This window comes from Sus scrofa, chromosome 5, assembly GCF_000003025.6.
Source record: "Sus scrofa isolate TJ Tabasco breed Duroc chromosome 5, Sscrofa11.1, whole genome shotgun sequence".
NCBI lineage: Eukaryota > Metazoa > Chordata > Mammalia > Artiodactyla > Suidae > Sus > Sus scrofa.
Window position 1 is genome coordinate 36,656,093 of NC_010447.5, and position 18,107 is coordinate 36,674,199.

Below are 18,107 nucleotides of genomic sequence, written 5' to 3' on the forward strand. Positions count from 1 at the left end.
ATCACTGTGATAAGCCTAGTAACCATCCACCCCATACAAAGTTATTAGAGTATTATTGACTATAGTCCTTATGCTGTATATTTACCATTTTAAATTTTCTATTTCCAGCTAAAGAACTTCATGAAGAGCTATGATGGAGTAGCTGCTGCCTCTTTCTCAAGAGCTGTGGAAACTGTTGAAGCCAATGTACGCTGGAAAATGCTTTATCAAGACGAGCTTTTCCAATGGTTGGGAAAAGCTCTGAGGCACTAATATGTGTCTCTTATAAACAATTCGACTCAGAATTTTTGGGAAGACCTGCTTTGTGTGGAATGAGGATAATGGCCAGATTTTCAGTGTTAACATGCGGGAGGAAACTTTTCGTTTAATTTTTGGTTCTGGGGGATTTTTTGGTTTCATTCATTCTATTTTGTTTCTCTACTGGGCCTTCTTTAAAGAAACTCTTGCAAATGAAACTAGCCATGATTGCTTCAGCCATACATTCCTCGCTATACAGGACCAAATATGATAGTGGTGCATGTTGATGTGGCAGTCAGTACGGAAAATCATATTCAGAATATTTTGTGCATGGTCGTATGGTCCTGCCTGTGTTCCAGCATGCTTATTTAAAATGTCCAATGTTGTATGTGAATATATGTTACATCCAGGATGGGCATTATGCAAAAGCACAAAGATTATCTATGACAATCAGTGTTGCAATGAAAGAAAAACTTTAAGAAGGAGTTCTAGAGTTAGTCCTGGGCAATATGAGAGGTAAAATAGCCCTTTAAGTGATCAGTGTCACTTATTTCAGCACTTGGATTGTCTTGCAATGATTACTGTGTGGCTAACTCATTTTCTTTGAGTTAAAACTGTGTATACATTTAAAAAGGCATATAGATAGTGTATACATATGTGTATGTACATAGGGGAGCCCCATATGTATATAGTATGTTGTACACTGCACTTGTGCAAAGAATCTCTTCAGATCAAAGAAAATTTATCTCTTTTTATAAATTTAGGCAAACTTTGAAAAGACTTAGAAGAATTTAGCTCCACATTATCCTTCCTGACCGTTTCCTAACTAAATTTCTCAACTTTATAGATTTTTTTCATCTACTTCCTGAATTGTCTATTCTACATAAAAAAGTGAATTCAAACAAAATTTATGTATAAACACAGTGCTAATTTTCTTAAGTGGCAGCCTCACATCATAAATATAGATTCTCTGATCATTTTAGTTATACTTCCTATTTGATAAAACCGTTGTGCATACTTAATGACTATCAGTGCTGAGAAAGTATTTTCCATCTTGTTTGTTTTTCCATCTCATGTTGGGTGGTCCAGAGAGTTAAAAACTCTCTGTGTGTGTTGGTCTTTGTGTCTGTGTGGATCTAATCCCCCATTAAGCAACCATACCTCAAGCAGATTTTAATGGACCTTTGATGCCAGTTGTGCCATCCATTAAGATTAAAAGTTTCTTTTCTTGAGCAAAACTTTTCCTTTGGCACTGCCAACTCTGTTCTACATGGGAATTTTAAATAGGCTTTTCCTCACTGTGTATTATGTAACACAAATGTTTTTAAATGCCATTCTCACCCAATGGGCCAGCTCTCCAAACATTGCTTAGATGCTCCAAAATGAACATATTTTAAGTTTACCATTATGATACCAATGCAACTACTGTACATAAGCCAAATGTTTGTGGACCACTTTATATTTTCCTGAGGTTTCTCACCCTTCCAAATCTTGCAAATCACTGAAAGAAATATATTCTAACTCTAAAAGTCACTGAACACTGGGAGGAAAAAATAAGGTTATTTTAGAGACCCATAGATTTATTATAAGCTTGTTTTAAAGAGGAACAATTTCCTAATCCATAGAACAAGTATCACCTAAAATTGAATTTTATCTTTTTAGCAATTAATATGTGTTACTCATACCTAAATTTTTCAGTACTTCATTCAGTTAACATATGAATTTTAAATACTCTCTGTGGTGTTAATGACATAGTAATGCTTAGTATGAAATTTAAAAGTCATCCCACCTTATGTGAAGTGATGAATTTCAAATAAATGAATGAATTAGTGTGAAATCAACGTGTCACATATATGAAATCCCTAAAGGGTAAGTTCTGAAACAGAACAATAATAAATATCATACTGTCATGCAGGTCCAAAATGTGTACTGTGTCATCATGGATTCATGTAATAGAGAAGATAAAAAAATTAGAGGTGGATGTCTTGTTTTGTGTCGTAAATCACTGAAAACTCTTAATAGTGGTAATATTCTTTTGAGTGAAACCACCATTTACAATTTTGAGTTAGAAGGGCTTTTAAAGTTCTTTTTTCCTCCGCACTGTTAATAATCTTAATCCTCTTTCAGTATTTTAGTGGCCTTGAACAACTGGTTTAGCTACAGTGTCAAATCCTAAGTGTATAATTATGTGCAATGTTCAATACCTCATATAATACTTGTTTAACAGTATAGTGGTATCAATGGCATTGAGATGGAATTTTTGTTCTACATATTTTTCAATAATTTATCCTTTCCAATGTTGAAGATTATATCAGGCTATAATGTTTTTTAGTTGTTTAAATAAGTAATATTTTCAAAATAAAATGACCAATGATATCTCTTGGAATATTCTGTAAAATGTAGTTATAAAGTTCTATTTTCTACATAGAGTTTTTATTTTTTTCTCTTCTTTGTCTGTTTTACAAATCATGTATATGCATGAAATTACATATGAAGGTGTCCAACATTTAGACTTAAAACTTTACTATGCCAATATATGTATAAGATCAAAATTTACTTTCAGGTAGAAAGGACTAAATATTTACCATCTTCCTAAGTACTAAATATCTCTAGGTAACTTGTAAATAAAAAGTTTTTCCCATTTTTACATATTTTCCCTTAAAATTTTCTTATAATCTTTGAAATTTTTTTTAATATATAAGCACAACCTCTAAGGCTAATATCTACAATGCTAGGCTTTTCTCAAGTGTCCATAACATGGATTTTACCTGGCATTTAACCTTACTTTGACTTACATTATTTCTGAGATAATTATATCATAGGACTGAGATTTTGTGATAGTGAAATTTACAAATATTACAACAGTAATATTTACAAGGTTATTAAGATTATATCATATATTTATAAATTCCATTTCAATTTCCAAGAACTTTTACCTATGCTGTTCCATTTGACCCCTTTCAAAACATAATAAATTATATTAGTCCTAATAGTCTTATGAGAAAACAGAAGCTCAGAGTAGAAATACGAACTTTTTTTAGGGCCACCTATGGCATGTGGAAGTTCCCAGGCTAGGGATCAAATCGGAGCTCTAGCTGCCAGCCTACACCACAGCCACAGCAATGCAGGATCTGAGCCAACTTTGCAATCTACACCACAGCTCATAGCAACGCTAGATCCTTAACCCACTGAGCAAGGCCAGGGATCAAACCCACATCCTCATGTATACTAGTTGGGTTCTTAACCCATTGAGCCACAGTAGGAACTCATAACCTTTAAAAATTACATAATTGTCAGAGATCCCACTGTGGCACAGTAGATTAAGAATCTTACTGCAGTGGCTCAGATTGCTGAGGAGGCATGTGTTTGATCCCTGGCCCAGCATAGTGGGTTCAAAGATGTGGCATTTCCACAGTTGCCGCATAGGCTGAAGCTTGGATTCAATCCCTGGCCTGAGAACTTCCATGTACTGCAGGTGTGGCCATGAAATTTAAAAACAAAACAAAACAAAACATAATTGTTGTTTTGGGATCAGTTGCAATAACGGGAGACTTTCAAGAAAGTCTTCCTACAACTAAAATAGAATGATACTTGAAATGCTTCTATCCATTGTATTAATTGGAGCTTTTCCAAATACCAGAAGCAACATCAAAATATATGATTAAATATATCTACAATAATTACTTTTTAAATTCTGGGTTTCTAGTTTGCATACTGTTAAACAACTGGATGAAGTGTTTGTTAATTAGCATTCACTTTGGTCAGTGTAAGTAGACAAATATTGGGGTAAAAAATACAGCTCATTGATAATAGTTTTCTTTTTAAAAATATTTTGGCGAATGTTATTTAAATACGACCTTAAAATACTGACAATTCACTTTATTTTTCGATACAGATTTCCCTGATAAACATTGTAATAACAGATGGTCAGACCACAGATAAAACGATGTCCATTGAAATCAGTGAAAGTAATATTCAGTAAAATGTTTATAATTCTATGCAAATTAAGTTTGAAAAAAATTTTTGTGCAACTGTAGTACTGGAGTAGACACAGTACTAAGGGATTCTTAAAAATGTTAGAACAATATATTCACATCTATTGCCTATTAAGTTTTAAGGAATTTTTTTTCTAAGCTGGAAGCCTAAAATAGCTTAATTATTCTTTTTGCTTTTTAGGGCCATGCACTCAGCATATGGAAATTCCTAGGCTAGGGGTTGAATTGGAGCTGTAGCTACTGGCCTATGCCACATGCACAGCAACGCGGGATCTGAGCTGCATCTGCAACCTACACCACAGCTCACAGCAATGCTGGATTCTTTATGCACTGGGCAAGGCCAGGATTCAAACCTACATCCTCATGGATACCAGTCAGTCTTATTGTTATCATGGAGCCATAACAGGAACTTCAAGTAAGTCATTAATATGCCTCCTACATGCCTGGAAATGTGAATGATTATCCATCTCTGTAGAATATTTGACTAGATAAGTTTACTTTTCATTGTCATTGGCTAATTTGAAAAAAATTACATTCTGGTTTACCATTGACTTCTTAGCAAGGTTACTTCATATGGCCTATAAAAGTCTTTATCACAATGTTTTACCTTAGTGTGTTGTGTAGTGGGTTTGAAGCTATAACAGATAATTACGAGAGTGCAGCAAACGAGCCATGAAAAATAAGGGAAAAGAGAGGATGAACTGCAATGCTCTTCACCAGTGGACCAAGAGATAAGGTTAAACCTCTATCCTGCATGTGGTGGAGACCTATTAGTCTTGCCAGAACTCAACCTTTGCTTAGCAATGAGGTCAGAGAAATAGTTCTCTCTTTTTGCTTAGAACAATATAGATGGACTGCAGCTCCTTAATTTACTTGAAGTTACATTTTCCATTGGGCTGCTGTGTGTAGATACAGTTGAAGATAACTGCTTTGACCTAGCTCTGCACAGGTCAACTTGGTTCTAATCACATACATTCTTCTTATGTCATGTAAATAAATGACAGAGAAAAAATATTTTATAGCAAATATTACAGTGGAGTTAAGGATATCTGCCTTGAATGTGCAGTGCACTTACTTTCCAAGTTAATCATCTGTCACTATCCTTTTAAACCCTTGCAAGTTCATAATATTACTTTTGCTTCTGTGCACTATGCTGTTCCTACTTTCACATAACTTATGACCTACTGGGTGAAAACTTTCATTATTCAATTTTGCTCTTCAGTTTCATTTAAAATAGGTGTATTATCTGTCAATTCTCAAGTATGCAACACTTTTCCAGTGAATTTCTCCTCAAAGGTTGTATTTCTACACTTTAAAATATTGTATAATAGTAATCTCACATTATCTTTTAAATGCTACCTTTGCATCGCCACATATAAATGAATATACTTGACATTTTTCTTTGTTGTATTTTAGTCCCTTTATATTTTGATAGTCTTTGAAAACACATCATGACAATAAAATAAATTCAGTATGACTATGAAGCTTATGCACTGTACAGTTACTTGAAGCAAGTAGAGAAATTCTGCCTTTGAGCCTTCATAATTGGCTTTCTGGATACCGCTGAATTTGTCAGATAATCTTTTAAAAATATTATGTGGACTATTTCTAATGAACTTGAATTTACTCAGCAACAAGTTTTATTTTTCCTAAAGTCATTCCCCAGATGAACAGACATTTAAAATATGCCAAGTGGAAGCACTTTTTCTGTTTCTAATATTTTATGATTTAGGAATAAAAAAGTAACTGCTCTTTTAGTAAATATGAGTTGCTAAAGCACTTGCCAAATAACTTTGTGTTAGTTTAGCAGATTAATGTTTCTTACAATATGACTTTAAAATTATTCAGCAAAAATTGAATCAGTATGTATTCAACATGAAATTTTTATTCCACCAAGCACTAAAAAAATGGATTTTTCTAAATGAGAAAATATGTCTTCTGTATTTTAAGCAGAACAAATTTGAATTTTGCCTCTGATAATAAAATTTTGTACAGTAATGTGTAAATCACCACTGTCTTAATTTTCTGACATTTGCAGATAAGGCCAAGATAAATAATACCTTCCCCTTTTAAAAAATTATGCTTTTGTTTTTAATTAAGGACTAATTTTTAAAATTCTGAGTGGACACACTGTAGAGGTCTGTGAAAAATGAAAAAAAAAAAACACTTTCTTTTTTGACATGGACTTTTTCAAAACTATATACTTGCTAAAGCAGGAATAAAGAAGTATGTATTTGTGCTGCATTATAAAATTCAAAAAATATCAATTCAGTCTCCTTTCTAATTACCATGCCTTCAGAATAAATGAAATGATCTACATTTTGGTAAATGATTTCACCTAAAATGGATTTTCAGATTGCTTTTTAATAGGTTTCTGCACTCCACAGACTGTTAGGATCCCTGAATTTCAAGAATAGTTTTCAATAACAACATAACTGTTAAATATAAATAATCAGGGTGAATAAGTAGTATTCAAAGTAAAGTTTTTAATGTCTTTGGGTTTTTCTCATTCTAAGGATTTTTCATAGAATATTAAGACTTGACTCTGCCTAACACCCATGTAGGCCTTGCCCATAATACATTATTCAGCCATAGAATATTCTCCTTTGCATGAGAATAGGGATAAGAAATGGAATAACTTTCAAACCAGAATCAAGAACTCTTCTATTAGTACTATGTTCAGTGTCCACATATACTAGAGATATATAGATGCATACATATGCATATATCTATACATAATATATACATATACATCTCATACATCCATATGCATGCAATCTATTTATTTCTCTGTCCAAATGTTTACTGTGCTGTATAGAAACAATCACATAAATGAGAAAATGGTCACTGTAAAACATGAATTGGAGTAAAGGTATCATCTTTACCTAAAGAGCTTGTCAAGTGACATTAAATTATATAGGCATGATAATAGGAATTCTCTAAGAATCATGAGGGAGCTTATTAAGAAAACAATTGTTGAGAGATGGGATCAAGATGGTGGAGGAGCAAGATGTGCCACTCACTTACACACACACACACACACACACACACACGATCTTTTTGTAGAATGATTTGCACAGAACATTTAATTATGCTCATGGAAGATCATAAACCTCCAAAAAGGGGAAGAAACACTCCACCTAACAGGGTAGAACAAAAAAAAAAAAAAAAAGAGAGGGAGAGAGAGAAAGGAATCAGGCAGGACTAGAACGCCTGAGAGAGAGCTGTGAAAGAGGAAAGGAACACACACCCTGGGAAGCCACAAAACTGAGGGGAGATCAGCCAAGACAGAGGAACCTCAAAGCCTCAGAGAAAAGTTCAGCAGCTGGACTCAAGAGGGAAAAGCAGAGCAAGAGCTGCACAGACCAATGATACCACCTTCTGGGATGCCACAGCCTAAGATGCTCAGAAGAGGACTGGGTGCTGAGACTCAGGATCTGGAGATCAGTTCTAGAGAGGAGGACTAGGGTTGGCTGTGGGGACACAACATGGGGGGCTGGGGAGTGGATCTCTGCAGCTGAGAGAACCCAGGAGGTAGCCTGGGCCCACAAGAGAAAAAACAAGCCATCGTTGGGGAGAGGGAGAAGAGGAGGGGTAGACTGCCATAGGAATATATTTCTCTGTGCACATGCAGACTTTTGGAGGGTGAGGCTATGGGTGGTGAGATGCCTCTTGAGTGGGCTGTGAGTGACAGGCCCCTCTTGCATGACTTAGAGGTGGTGGTGTTTCTGGCATGGGCTAAGAGTGACAGGAAACCTCTTGCATGGTCTACAGGCAGTAGAGGTAAACCACCATAGTCATCTCAGACTCCAGAGACACATGATCAGACACCATGTGTGGCCCTAGTCACCTCAGAGGTTGGCAAAGAGGAGGGCACTGCAACCAAGCACCACCCATTGTTGCTCTCACTCCCCTGAGAATACACACACCCTGCCACTGCCACTGCCAAAGGCTCCAGGCCTGTCTACACCTACCTGAGGGTCCCTGCCACTTCCCAGGGCCCTGCAACAAGGAGCAGCCTGCGCCACCTTCTCACATGTCCTTGCCACTGTCAAGGGCCCAGCAACCAGGCACTAGCCCTGCCCATTGCCTCCATCTCCCTGGAAGCACCTGCAGCACCCTATTAAGGGGATAAGAACCTACACACACTGAGGAAACAGACAGTAAGAATCCAAATTAAAGCAGCCCTCATGCCAAAAATAAATAGTAATCCCTCGCAATATACCCAGGGGCACTCTTACATATAAGTACCCTCCAAGACTACAGTAACAGTTTTCCCTAAACTCACAGAATAAGAAAAATATAAGCAAAATGAAGAAACTCAGGTACCATTCCCAGTTAAAAGAACAAGAGAATTCACCTGGAGGAGCAACAATGAAACAGAACCCTGCAGTCTAATAAACACTGAGTTCAAAAAGGAGACAGTGAAAATTAATGAAGGAATTACTAGGGAATATGAAGAAATTAGCAGACATGAACAAGAATGAATTTACTAAAAATTACTTTAGAAAGGAAATAGGAAATATAAGGAGGATCCAAGAAAAATTGGAAAATTCATTTGAAGAGACACAACTAGAGTTAAAGAAAATGAAGAGCAGAATGAATAATAGAGAAGGACAAATTATGACTTGGATAGAATAATGGAAATCACCCAATCAGGACAGCAGACAGAAAACCAAATGAAAAAAACACGAAATAAATATAAGGGACTTTTGAGCAAATATAAAATGGGCCACTCTATGCTTAACAGGGAGTCCAGAAGAAGAAGAGAAAGAAAAGGGGATTGAAAATATATTTGAAGAAATTACAGCTGAAAACTTTTTATCTCTAAAGAAAACAGATATCAAGATACAGGAAGCACAGAGGGCCCCAAACAAGTTGAACCCAAACAGGCCCACACCAAGACATACTATAATAAAAATGGCAAAAGTTAAAGATAAAGAGGATTCTAAAGGCAGCAAGAGGAAAACAAAGCATTAATTATAAGGGAACCCCCATAAGGCTATCAGCTGATTTCTCTACAGAAACACTATAGGCCAGAAGAGAGTGGCAAGAAATATTCAAAGTTCTAAAAGGGAAAAAATTGCAGTCTAGAATACTCTGCCTAGAAAGAATATAATTTAAAATAGAAGGAGAAATAAAGAATTTCTCAAAAAAAAAAAACCCAAAACTAAAAGAATACAGCAATACTAAACCCATTCTAAAAGAACACTTGAAGTTTCACTCTAAATAGGAAAAAAGTAAGAGTATATAGGATGGAGGAAATTACAAATGGAAAGCAATCACATAAATAAGCCAATATTCAGATCTAAAAGGAAAAATAAAATTGTGAAAGTGACAATAAACTCAAGGAATAGCAAAAGGATAAACATGAAGGTGTTTAAAAAGGACATCAAAATCATAAAATGTGGGGAAGGACAATAAGAAAATCTTGACTCTTTTTTAAGAATGTGTTTGAGCCTATATGATTATCAGGCTAAAGTAAGAAGATATAGGAAGGGGTTAACATATTTGAAAAACAGGGCAACCACAAATCAAAACCAAACACAAAAACTAAAAAGGACACAAGCATAAAATAAAAGGAAATCATCCAACCAAAAAAAAAAAAAAAAAAAGAATGGAACAAAGGAGAAACATAGAATCAACTGGAAAACAAGTTTTAAAATCATGATAAATACACATTTATCAATAATTACCTTAAATTTCAATGAACTGAATACTCCAATCAAAAGACATAGAGTGGCAACTATGGAAAACAGTATGGAGGTACCTTAGAAAACTATACATAAACTACCATGTAACCCAGCTATCCCACTATTGGGCATATATCCAGACAAAACTTTCCTTGAAAAAGACACATGCACCCACATATTCACTGAAGCACTTTTCATAACAGCCAAGACATGGAAACAACCTAAATGTCCATTGACAGATGATTGCATTAAGAAGATGTGGTAAATATACATAATGGAATACTATTCAGCCATAAAAAAGAATGAAATAATGCCATTTGCAGCTGCCTGGATGGAACTAGAGCCTCTCACACTGAGTGAAGTAAGTCAGAAATAGACAAATACCATATGATATCACTCACATCTGGAATCTAATATATGTCACAAATAATCCCTTCCACAGAAAAGAAAATCATGGACATAGAGAACAGGCTTGTGGTTGCCAAGGGGGAGAGGGAGGGAGGGGGATGGATTGGGAATTTGGGGTTAATAGATGCAAACTATTGCTCTTGGAATGTATAAGCAATGAGATCCTGCTGTATAGCACTGTGGACTCTATCTAGTCACTTATGATGGAGCATGATAATGTCATAAAAAAGGTTGTATATATGCATGTGTGACTGGATCACCTTGCTGTACAGTAGAAAATTGACAGAACACTGTAAATTAGCTATAATGGAAAAAATAAAAATTATCATAAAATTTTTAAAAGACATAGAGTGGCAGACTAGATAAAAAAACAAGAGTCTACAATATGCTGTCTATGAGAGATTCACCCTAGGGCAAGGACACATACAAATTGAAAGTGAGGGGATTGTAAAAAATAGTTCATGTAAAAGGAAAAGACAGGAAAGCAGGAGTAGCAATACTCATATCAGAGAAAATAGATTTTAAAACAAAGGTCATAAAAAAGGCAAAGAAGGACACTATTTAATGATAAAGGGATCCATTCAAAAGATATTACACTTGTCAATATATATACCCCTAATATAGGAACATCCATATACACATGACAATTAGTAACAGACATCAAAGGAGAAATTGATGGGAATACAATAGTAGTAGGAGGATTTAACACCCCACTCACATCAACAGACCGATACTCTAGACAGAAAATCAACAAGGCAACAGAGATCCTAAATGACACAATATAAAAGTTAGACTTAATTGACATTTTCAGGACACTGCATCCAAAAAAAATCAGAATGTACATTCTTTTCAAGTGCACATGTAACATTCTCAAAGATTGACCATGTACTGAGGCACAGAACTACCTTGACCAATTTAAGAGTACAGGAATTATTTCAAGTATCTTCTTCATCACAAAGCCATGAAACTAGAAAAGAAAAGAAATACTTAAAAAAACAAAACTGACTACATGGAGACTAAACAACATGCTACTAAAAAAAAAAAAAAAAAAACAGTGGATCAGTGAGGAAATCAAAGGCAAAATTTAAAAATACCTTGAGAAAATGATAATGAAAACACAACTATTCAAAATCTATGGCATTCCACAAAAGCATTACTTAGAGGGAAGTTCATAGCAAAATTCACAGGCCTTGCTCAAAAAAGAGGAAAAATCCCAAATCAGCAATTTAACCTACCATCTAAAAGAATTAGAAAAAGAAGAACAAACAAAACTTAGTCAGCAAAAGGAAGGAAAACATAAAGATCAGAGAGGAAATCAGTAAAATAGACATTCAAAACACAACAGAAAAAAATTAATAAAACCAAGAGCTGGTTCTTTGAAAATGCAAACAAAATTGACAAAAACCAATTGAAAAAAATCAATAAAACCAAGAGCTGACAGAACATTGTAAATCAAACAATTCTTCCATCAAGAAGAGGAGAAAAATAACTCAAATAAACAAAATAAGAAATGAAGAAGGAAAAATCTCACTGGATACTGCAAACATACAAAAAAACTGCAAGAGGATACTATAAAGAATTATATGCTCACAAATTTGACAACCTAGAAAACATGGATAATTTTCTAGAGGCATACAGCCCACCAAAACTGAATCAAGAGGAAATAATTGAACAGACCAATCACTAGAAATGAAATTGAAAATGTCATAAAAAACAGTCCCTACAAACAAAACTCCAGTACCATATAGCTTCACAGGCAAATTCTACCAAACATAGAAAGAAGAACTTGTACCCTTCTTTTTTAAACTTTTCCAAAAGTTTGAAGAAGAAGGAATAATCCCAAAGACATTCTATGAAGCCACCATCACCCTAATACTAACACCAAAGATACTACCAAAAAAGAAAATTACAGGTCAATATCTTTGATGAACATAGACACAAAAATTCTCAACAAAATTTTAGCCGACTGAGCCCAACAACATGTAAAAAAGATCATACATCACGACCAAGTGGGATTCATCCCAAGTTCACAAGGATGGTTCAACATACGCAAATCTATCAATGTCATACACCACATTAACAAAAGAAAAGTCAAAACCCACATGATCATCTCAATAGATGAAGGAAAAGCATTTGACAAAATCCAGCATCTATTCATGATAAAAAATCTTACCAAAGTGTGTATAGAGGGAACATGCCTTAACATAATAAAAGCCATTTATGAGAAACCCACAGCCAATATAATACTCAATGGAGAAAAGCTGAAAGCCTTCCTGCTCAAATCTGGAGCAAGACAAGGATGCCCACTCTCACCACTTTTATTTGGCATAGTATTGGAAGTCCTAGCCATAGCAATTAGACAAACAAAAGAAATAAATTTTATCCAAATTGGAAGAGAAGAGGTAAAACTGTCATTCTATGCAGGTGATATGATAGTATATATAGAAAACCCTAAGGACTCAACCCCAAAACTACTGAAACTGATCAATGAATTTAGCAAAGAGGTAGGAGTTGAAAGATTTATATGCTGAGAAGTATAAAACATTAATCAAGGAAATTAAAGAGGATTCAAAGAAATGGAAAGATATTTCATTCTCCTGGATTGGAAGAATTAATATTGTTAAAGTGGCCATATTACCCAAAGCAATGTAATTGCTATCAAATTACCCATGATATTTTTCACAGTACTAGAACAATGCAAAAATTTATATGGAATCATAAAAGACCCTAAATTTCCAAAGCAAGCCTGAGGAATAAAAAACCATCAGGAGGCATAACTGCCCCAGACTTCAGACAATATTACAAAGCTACAGTAATCAAGACAGTGGTACAAAAACAGAAAAACAGACCAATGGAACAGAATAGAGAACCCATAAATAAATCCAGACACCTATGGCCTATTAATCTTCAACAAAGTTCACAAGAATCAAAAGGGAGAAAAACAAATATCATATGATATCGCTTATTTTCAGAATCTCATATATGGCATTAATGAACCTACATACAGAAAAGAAACAAACTCATCGACATGGAGAACAGATTGGTGGTTGGCAAAGGGGAAGGGGAGAGAGTGGGATGGACTGGAAGTTTGGAGTTAGTAGATGCAAACTATTACATTGGGAGTGGATAAGCAATGAAATCATGCTGTATAGCACAGGGAACTATATTCGATCATTTGCGATGGAACATGAAGGAGGATAATGTGAAAAAAAGAATATGTATATACATATATACACACACACACATACACATATATGCACATATTTGTATGTATGTGTGTGTGTGTGTATATATATATATATATACATACATATAATAAAGTTACCCAGTTTTACATACATAGGTATAACTGGGTCATTTTGCTGTACAGCAGAAATTGACAGAATATTGTAAATCAAATATAACAAAAAAAATTAAAAAATAAAGAAAAAAAGAAAACAACTGCTCCCTCAAATGTAGAGATTCTTTCTTAGTAGGTATTAGGTGGGATGCAGTCATTTGTGTTTTGAACAAGGAGTATAGGTGATTCTGGTGGAGGCCAACCATCTAGACCACACCTCAAGGAACAATGGGTAGGCACAGTGGTTCTCTGCCCTGACATCACATTCGACTTGCCTAAAATACCTTCTTAAACATACTTATGCCTGGGCCACACTCCAGTTAAAGAAGAATCCCTGGCTGAGTCATCTGCATTGGCAGTCTTTTAAAGCCCCCAGATAATTCTAAAACACAATCATGCTTAGGAAACTCTGGGCAACAGTTACCAAAATGAGCATTAAGTAACTTAAGCAGTAGTTACAGAATATTATCAAAAGTACCTATTTTTTAAAGAAATCTTAAGAATTTCTTATAACTTTATTTTTCTTCTTTGAATATGGAAGTAAAATGTGTTCTCAACGAGCTTAATAGGGAAAGTCAAAGAGAAGGCTTGAACGACTGACCTTATTGCTGTGTGGAAAGCTGTTTCCCTGCCATCCACTTGGATGTCTTGTTTTCCCTATGTTCCAACACTGACATTCTCCTGCCACCCACTTTGTCTTACATCCATTTGTGTATAGTCTTAATGAGTCTCTGGAGTCTTGTGATTATATCCACATCTACTATTATGCAGCAGTAACAATTTTTCAACTTTTATTTTGTTCTGAAATTGTCAGGGAATTCCAGCAAGTGCCTGCATCTTTATTCTGCTGAATAAAACAATTGTTCTGGCTGCCCATTTTGTGAGTGCCTAAAATTGGAGCTCAGGACCAATCCATGGGTTAAAATTGTTACATCATAGAGATAAACAGATCATAAATGATTATTATAAACTGTTATCATCTCAGATGTTTTGCTTTTCTCTACTTCTTTTCCAGTTTCTTTTACTTTCTCTTCTTTTTCTCTCTCATTGTGACCTGCCAGCCGAGCACTGAGCTTTTTTTCAGCACCAGACAGTATATTTTCACTTGACGTTGCAAAAAGAATGGTGAAAGTTTGGATCTCTTTCTCTATCAGGGTGCATAATAGAAAGTGACATGTGTTCTTGAGATTGTCAAACAAGACCCAAAGGGCATCTGGGTACATTGAAACTGCTTGGGTGCACTCTTGATTCATTGTGCTCATTCGTCAATCCTTTAGTTCTTGGCTTCCTTTGGGTCGCTGAAATTTGCTTTACTTTCCTAAAATATCTAGCTAATTTCAGATTTTCAGAATACAAACGAATTCCTTTTTTCACTAAAAAGGGAACTAGAAACACTGTCACCTCCAGAACATTTTAGCAAGCTGGTAGAGAGTGAAAATTTTAATTGGAGAACTCTTGAGCCATATGTGATCAAAATAAAAAAAAAAGAAAGAAAAAAAAGTCTTGAATCTCCTCTATCCTACTTTTGCATTTTTTAAATTCTCCATCTTTCATCCTAGAGGTAATTGCCTCCATATGATTACATGTTGAACCCATTTTCATACAGAAAGGCAATTTTGTTATAGAGTAAGACCTTCCAAGTTAGTAGCTGTTTAAGTTAACAGAATTAAATTTGCACAAAGACTAACCTTACTGAGACATTATGACAAATTTTGGTCTACCCAAAACCTTCAACAACTGCCTGCTGCATAAAGTCAAAGAGGACACTGTTTAATGAGCAAAGATTATGTGGAAATCCTAAAGCTAGGAATGGATTCAAAACAACATTATTAGATAGACACACAGCAAAACTTAGCACCAAAAGGGATTGGAAAGTAGGCTTTCTATATTCAACATAGGGATGGACTTCAGAAGACAGAAAATATGCTAAATGGAACAGATGTCTAAAGGATCACCGTTAAGTGCCTAATGAATATATTATAAAACTAAGTTATTTTGGTGGGTGGATAACTTTAATATTTTTCAGTGAAAAGTAAGTGAAAAGAATTGAGCAAAATAAATGGAATGTTTCATATAATAAAAAGTTCCAAAATAAATATTAATTTAAATCCTGCTCAGACTACTTAGGAAGAGCAAGAACTGACTAGTGTTGAGATAGCTGAAGTGTGTGTGTGTGTGTGTGTGCGCCCCCGCGCGCGTGTGTGTGTGTGTGCACATGCGTGCGCGTCTGTGTCTGTATGTTCTTGATAAAGGAAAAGAATAAGGAAAGTTGAGAGCAGATGACAGAACTTTTAATCAAGCATATTTCCACATGAAAAAAATGAAATTATAGTCACATGTTATATATTAAAATCATTTTCCAATCTTTTAGACTAAATTTATTCAATTTTCTAGTTTGGAAAATCTCATCTTGTTGCATATAAGAAAATACCAGGTGACATAGAAGAGAGATTTAGACGGAAGTGTGATTTTATTACTTTTGGTACAACAGAAAGTGATGTGAGTTTCAAGGACCATCAAATAAGATTCAGTATCTATCTGGGTACATAGAACTAAGTGTTCTTTTAAGTGCAAAGAGAAATACCAAAACCTAACTTTAGATAAGAAAAACTGGAAAATACCAAATTGCCCTTTCTGATGGGTAACAAAACATAGGAACTCTGATGTTGAAGGTGATATATGGACAGCTGCCTATTTTATTACAAATTCATTTTAAAATAAGAATTCCTATGTGCTAAGTTTCTAGTCCTTCTCGGTTACTAGAAAAACATGAATGCTTTGTCTGAATTTTGTGTACAAATATTTGATTTAACTTTGGATGATTACTCTTCCATAATATTTATAATCACTTGAGAGGTTTGATTTTGTAATATAGACTTCATACAGCTTGGCCATATTGCAAGAATAGAACAAAATATCCCTTGTCATGCTGTAAGTACTATACTTCTAGCAATGCCTTAATATGCAGTTTCCTTATAAGGATTAACTTGATCCAAAAAGGTCTTAGTTTATTAAAGGTCCAAAATTTGAATACTGCTAAGACAAATATCAATTAAATACTGGCAATATTTTATACTCATGTGAAGGAATTAATATCTTCATTCTTAAATTGTGCCATGTGAGAGTTTTGGGATTCTGATCTTGTTATCCAGTATAACTTCTCTCTGCATATTTACAGCGTGTGACATCTTTGTCCTCATTTAGATCTGATATGAGATTGTGTTTTTTTTTTTTTTTTTATTTTCCCACTGTACAGCAAGGGGGTCAGGTTATCCTTACATGTATACATTACAATTACATTTTTTCCCCCACCCTTTCTTCTGTTGCAACATGAGTATCTAGACATAGTTCTCAATGCTATTCAGCAGGATCTTCCTTGTAAATCTATTCTAAGTTGTGTCTGATACGCCCAAGCTCCCGATCTCTCCCACTCCCTCCCCCTCCCATCAGGCAGCCACAAGTCTCTTCTCCAAGTCCATGATTTTCTTTTCTGAGGAGATGTTCATTTGTGCTAGATATTAGATTCCAGTTATAAGTGATACCATATGGTATTTGTCTTTGTCTTTCTGGCTCATTTCACTCAGGATGAGATTCTCTAGTTCCATCCATGTTGCTGCAAATGGCATTATGTCATTCTTTTTTATGGCTGAGTAGTATTCCATTGTGTATATATATCACATCTTCCGAATCCAATCATCTGTCGATGGACATTTGGGTTGTTTCCATGTCTTGGCTATTGTGAATAGTGCTGCAATGAATATGCAGGTGCACGTGTCTCTTTTAAGTGGAGTTTTGTCCGGATAGATGCCCAAGAGTGGGATTGCGGGGTCATATGGAAGTTCTATGTATAGATTTCTAAGGTATCTCCAAATTGTTCTCCATAGTGGCTGTACCAGTTGACATTCCCACCAACAGTGCAGGAGGGTTCCCTTTTCTCCACAGCCCCTCCAGCACTTGTTATTTGTGGACTTATGAATGATGGCCATTCTGACTGGTATCTCATGGTAGTTTTGATTTGCATTTCTCTTATAATCAGCGATGTTGAGCATTTTTTCATGTGTTTGTTGGCCATCTGTATATCTTCTTTGGAGAACAGTCTATTCAGGTCTTTTGCCCATTTTTCCATTGATTGATTGTTTTTTTTTTTGCTGTTGGGTTGTATAAGTTGTTTATATATTCTAGAGATTAAGCTCTTGTCAGTTGCATCATTTGAAACTATTTTCTCCCATTCGGTAAATTGTCTTTTTGTTTTCTTTTTGATTTCCTTTGCTGTGCAAAAGCTTTTCAGCTTGATGAGGTCCCATGGGTTTATTTTTGCTCTCATTTCTATTGCTTTGGGAGACTGACCTGAGAAAATATTCATAATGTTGATGTCCGAGAGTGTTTTGCCTATGTTTTCTTCTAGGAGTTTGATGGTGTCCTGTCGTATATTTA

The 18,107-nt window shown here is 35.0% G+C and overlaps 1 protein-coding gene across 1 annotated transcript in view; it reads left to right on the forward strand.

Moving 5' to 3' along the window:
* Window positions 1-7,116, forward strand: part of TRHDE (thyrotropin releasing hormone degrading enzyme) — a 396,326-nt gene extending 389,210 nt beyond the window's left edge. The window contains exon 19 of the mRNA XM_021092004.1: window positions 109-7,116. Coding sequence (XP_020947663.1) covers window positions 109-252 — 144 coding nt within the window. The 3' untranslated portion in view covers window positions 253-7,116. The remainder of the gene's footprint in view (window positions 1-108) is intronic.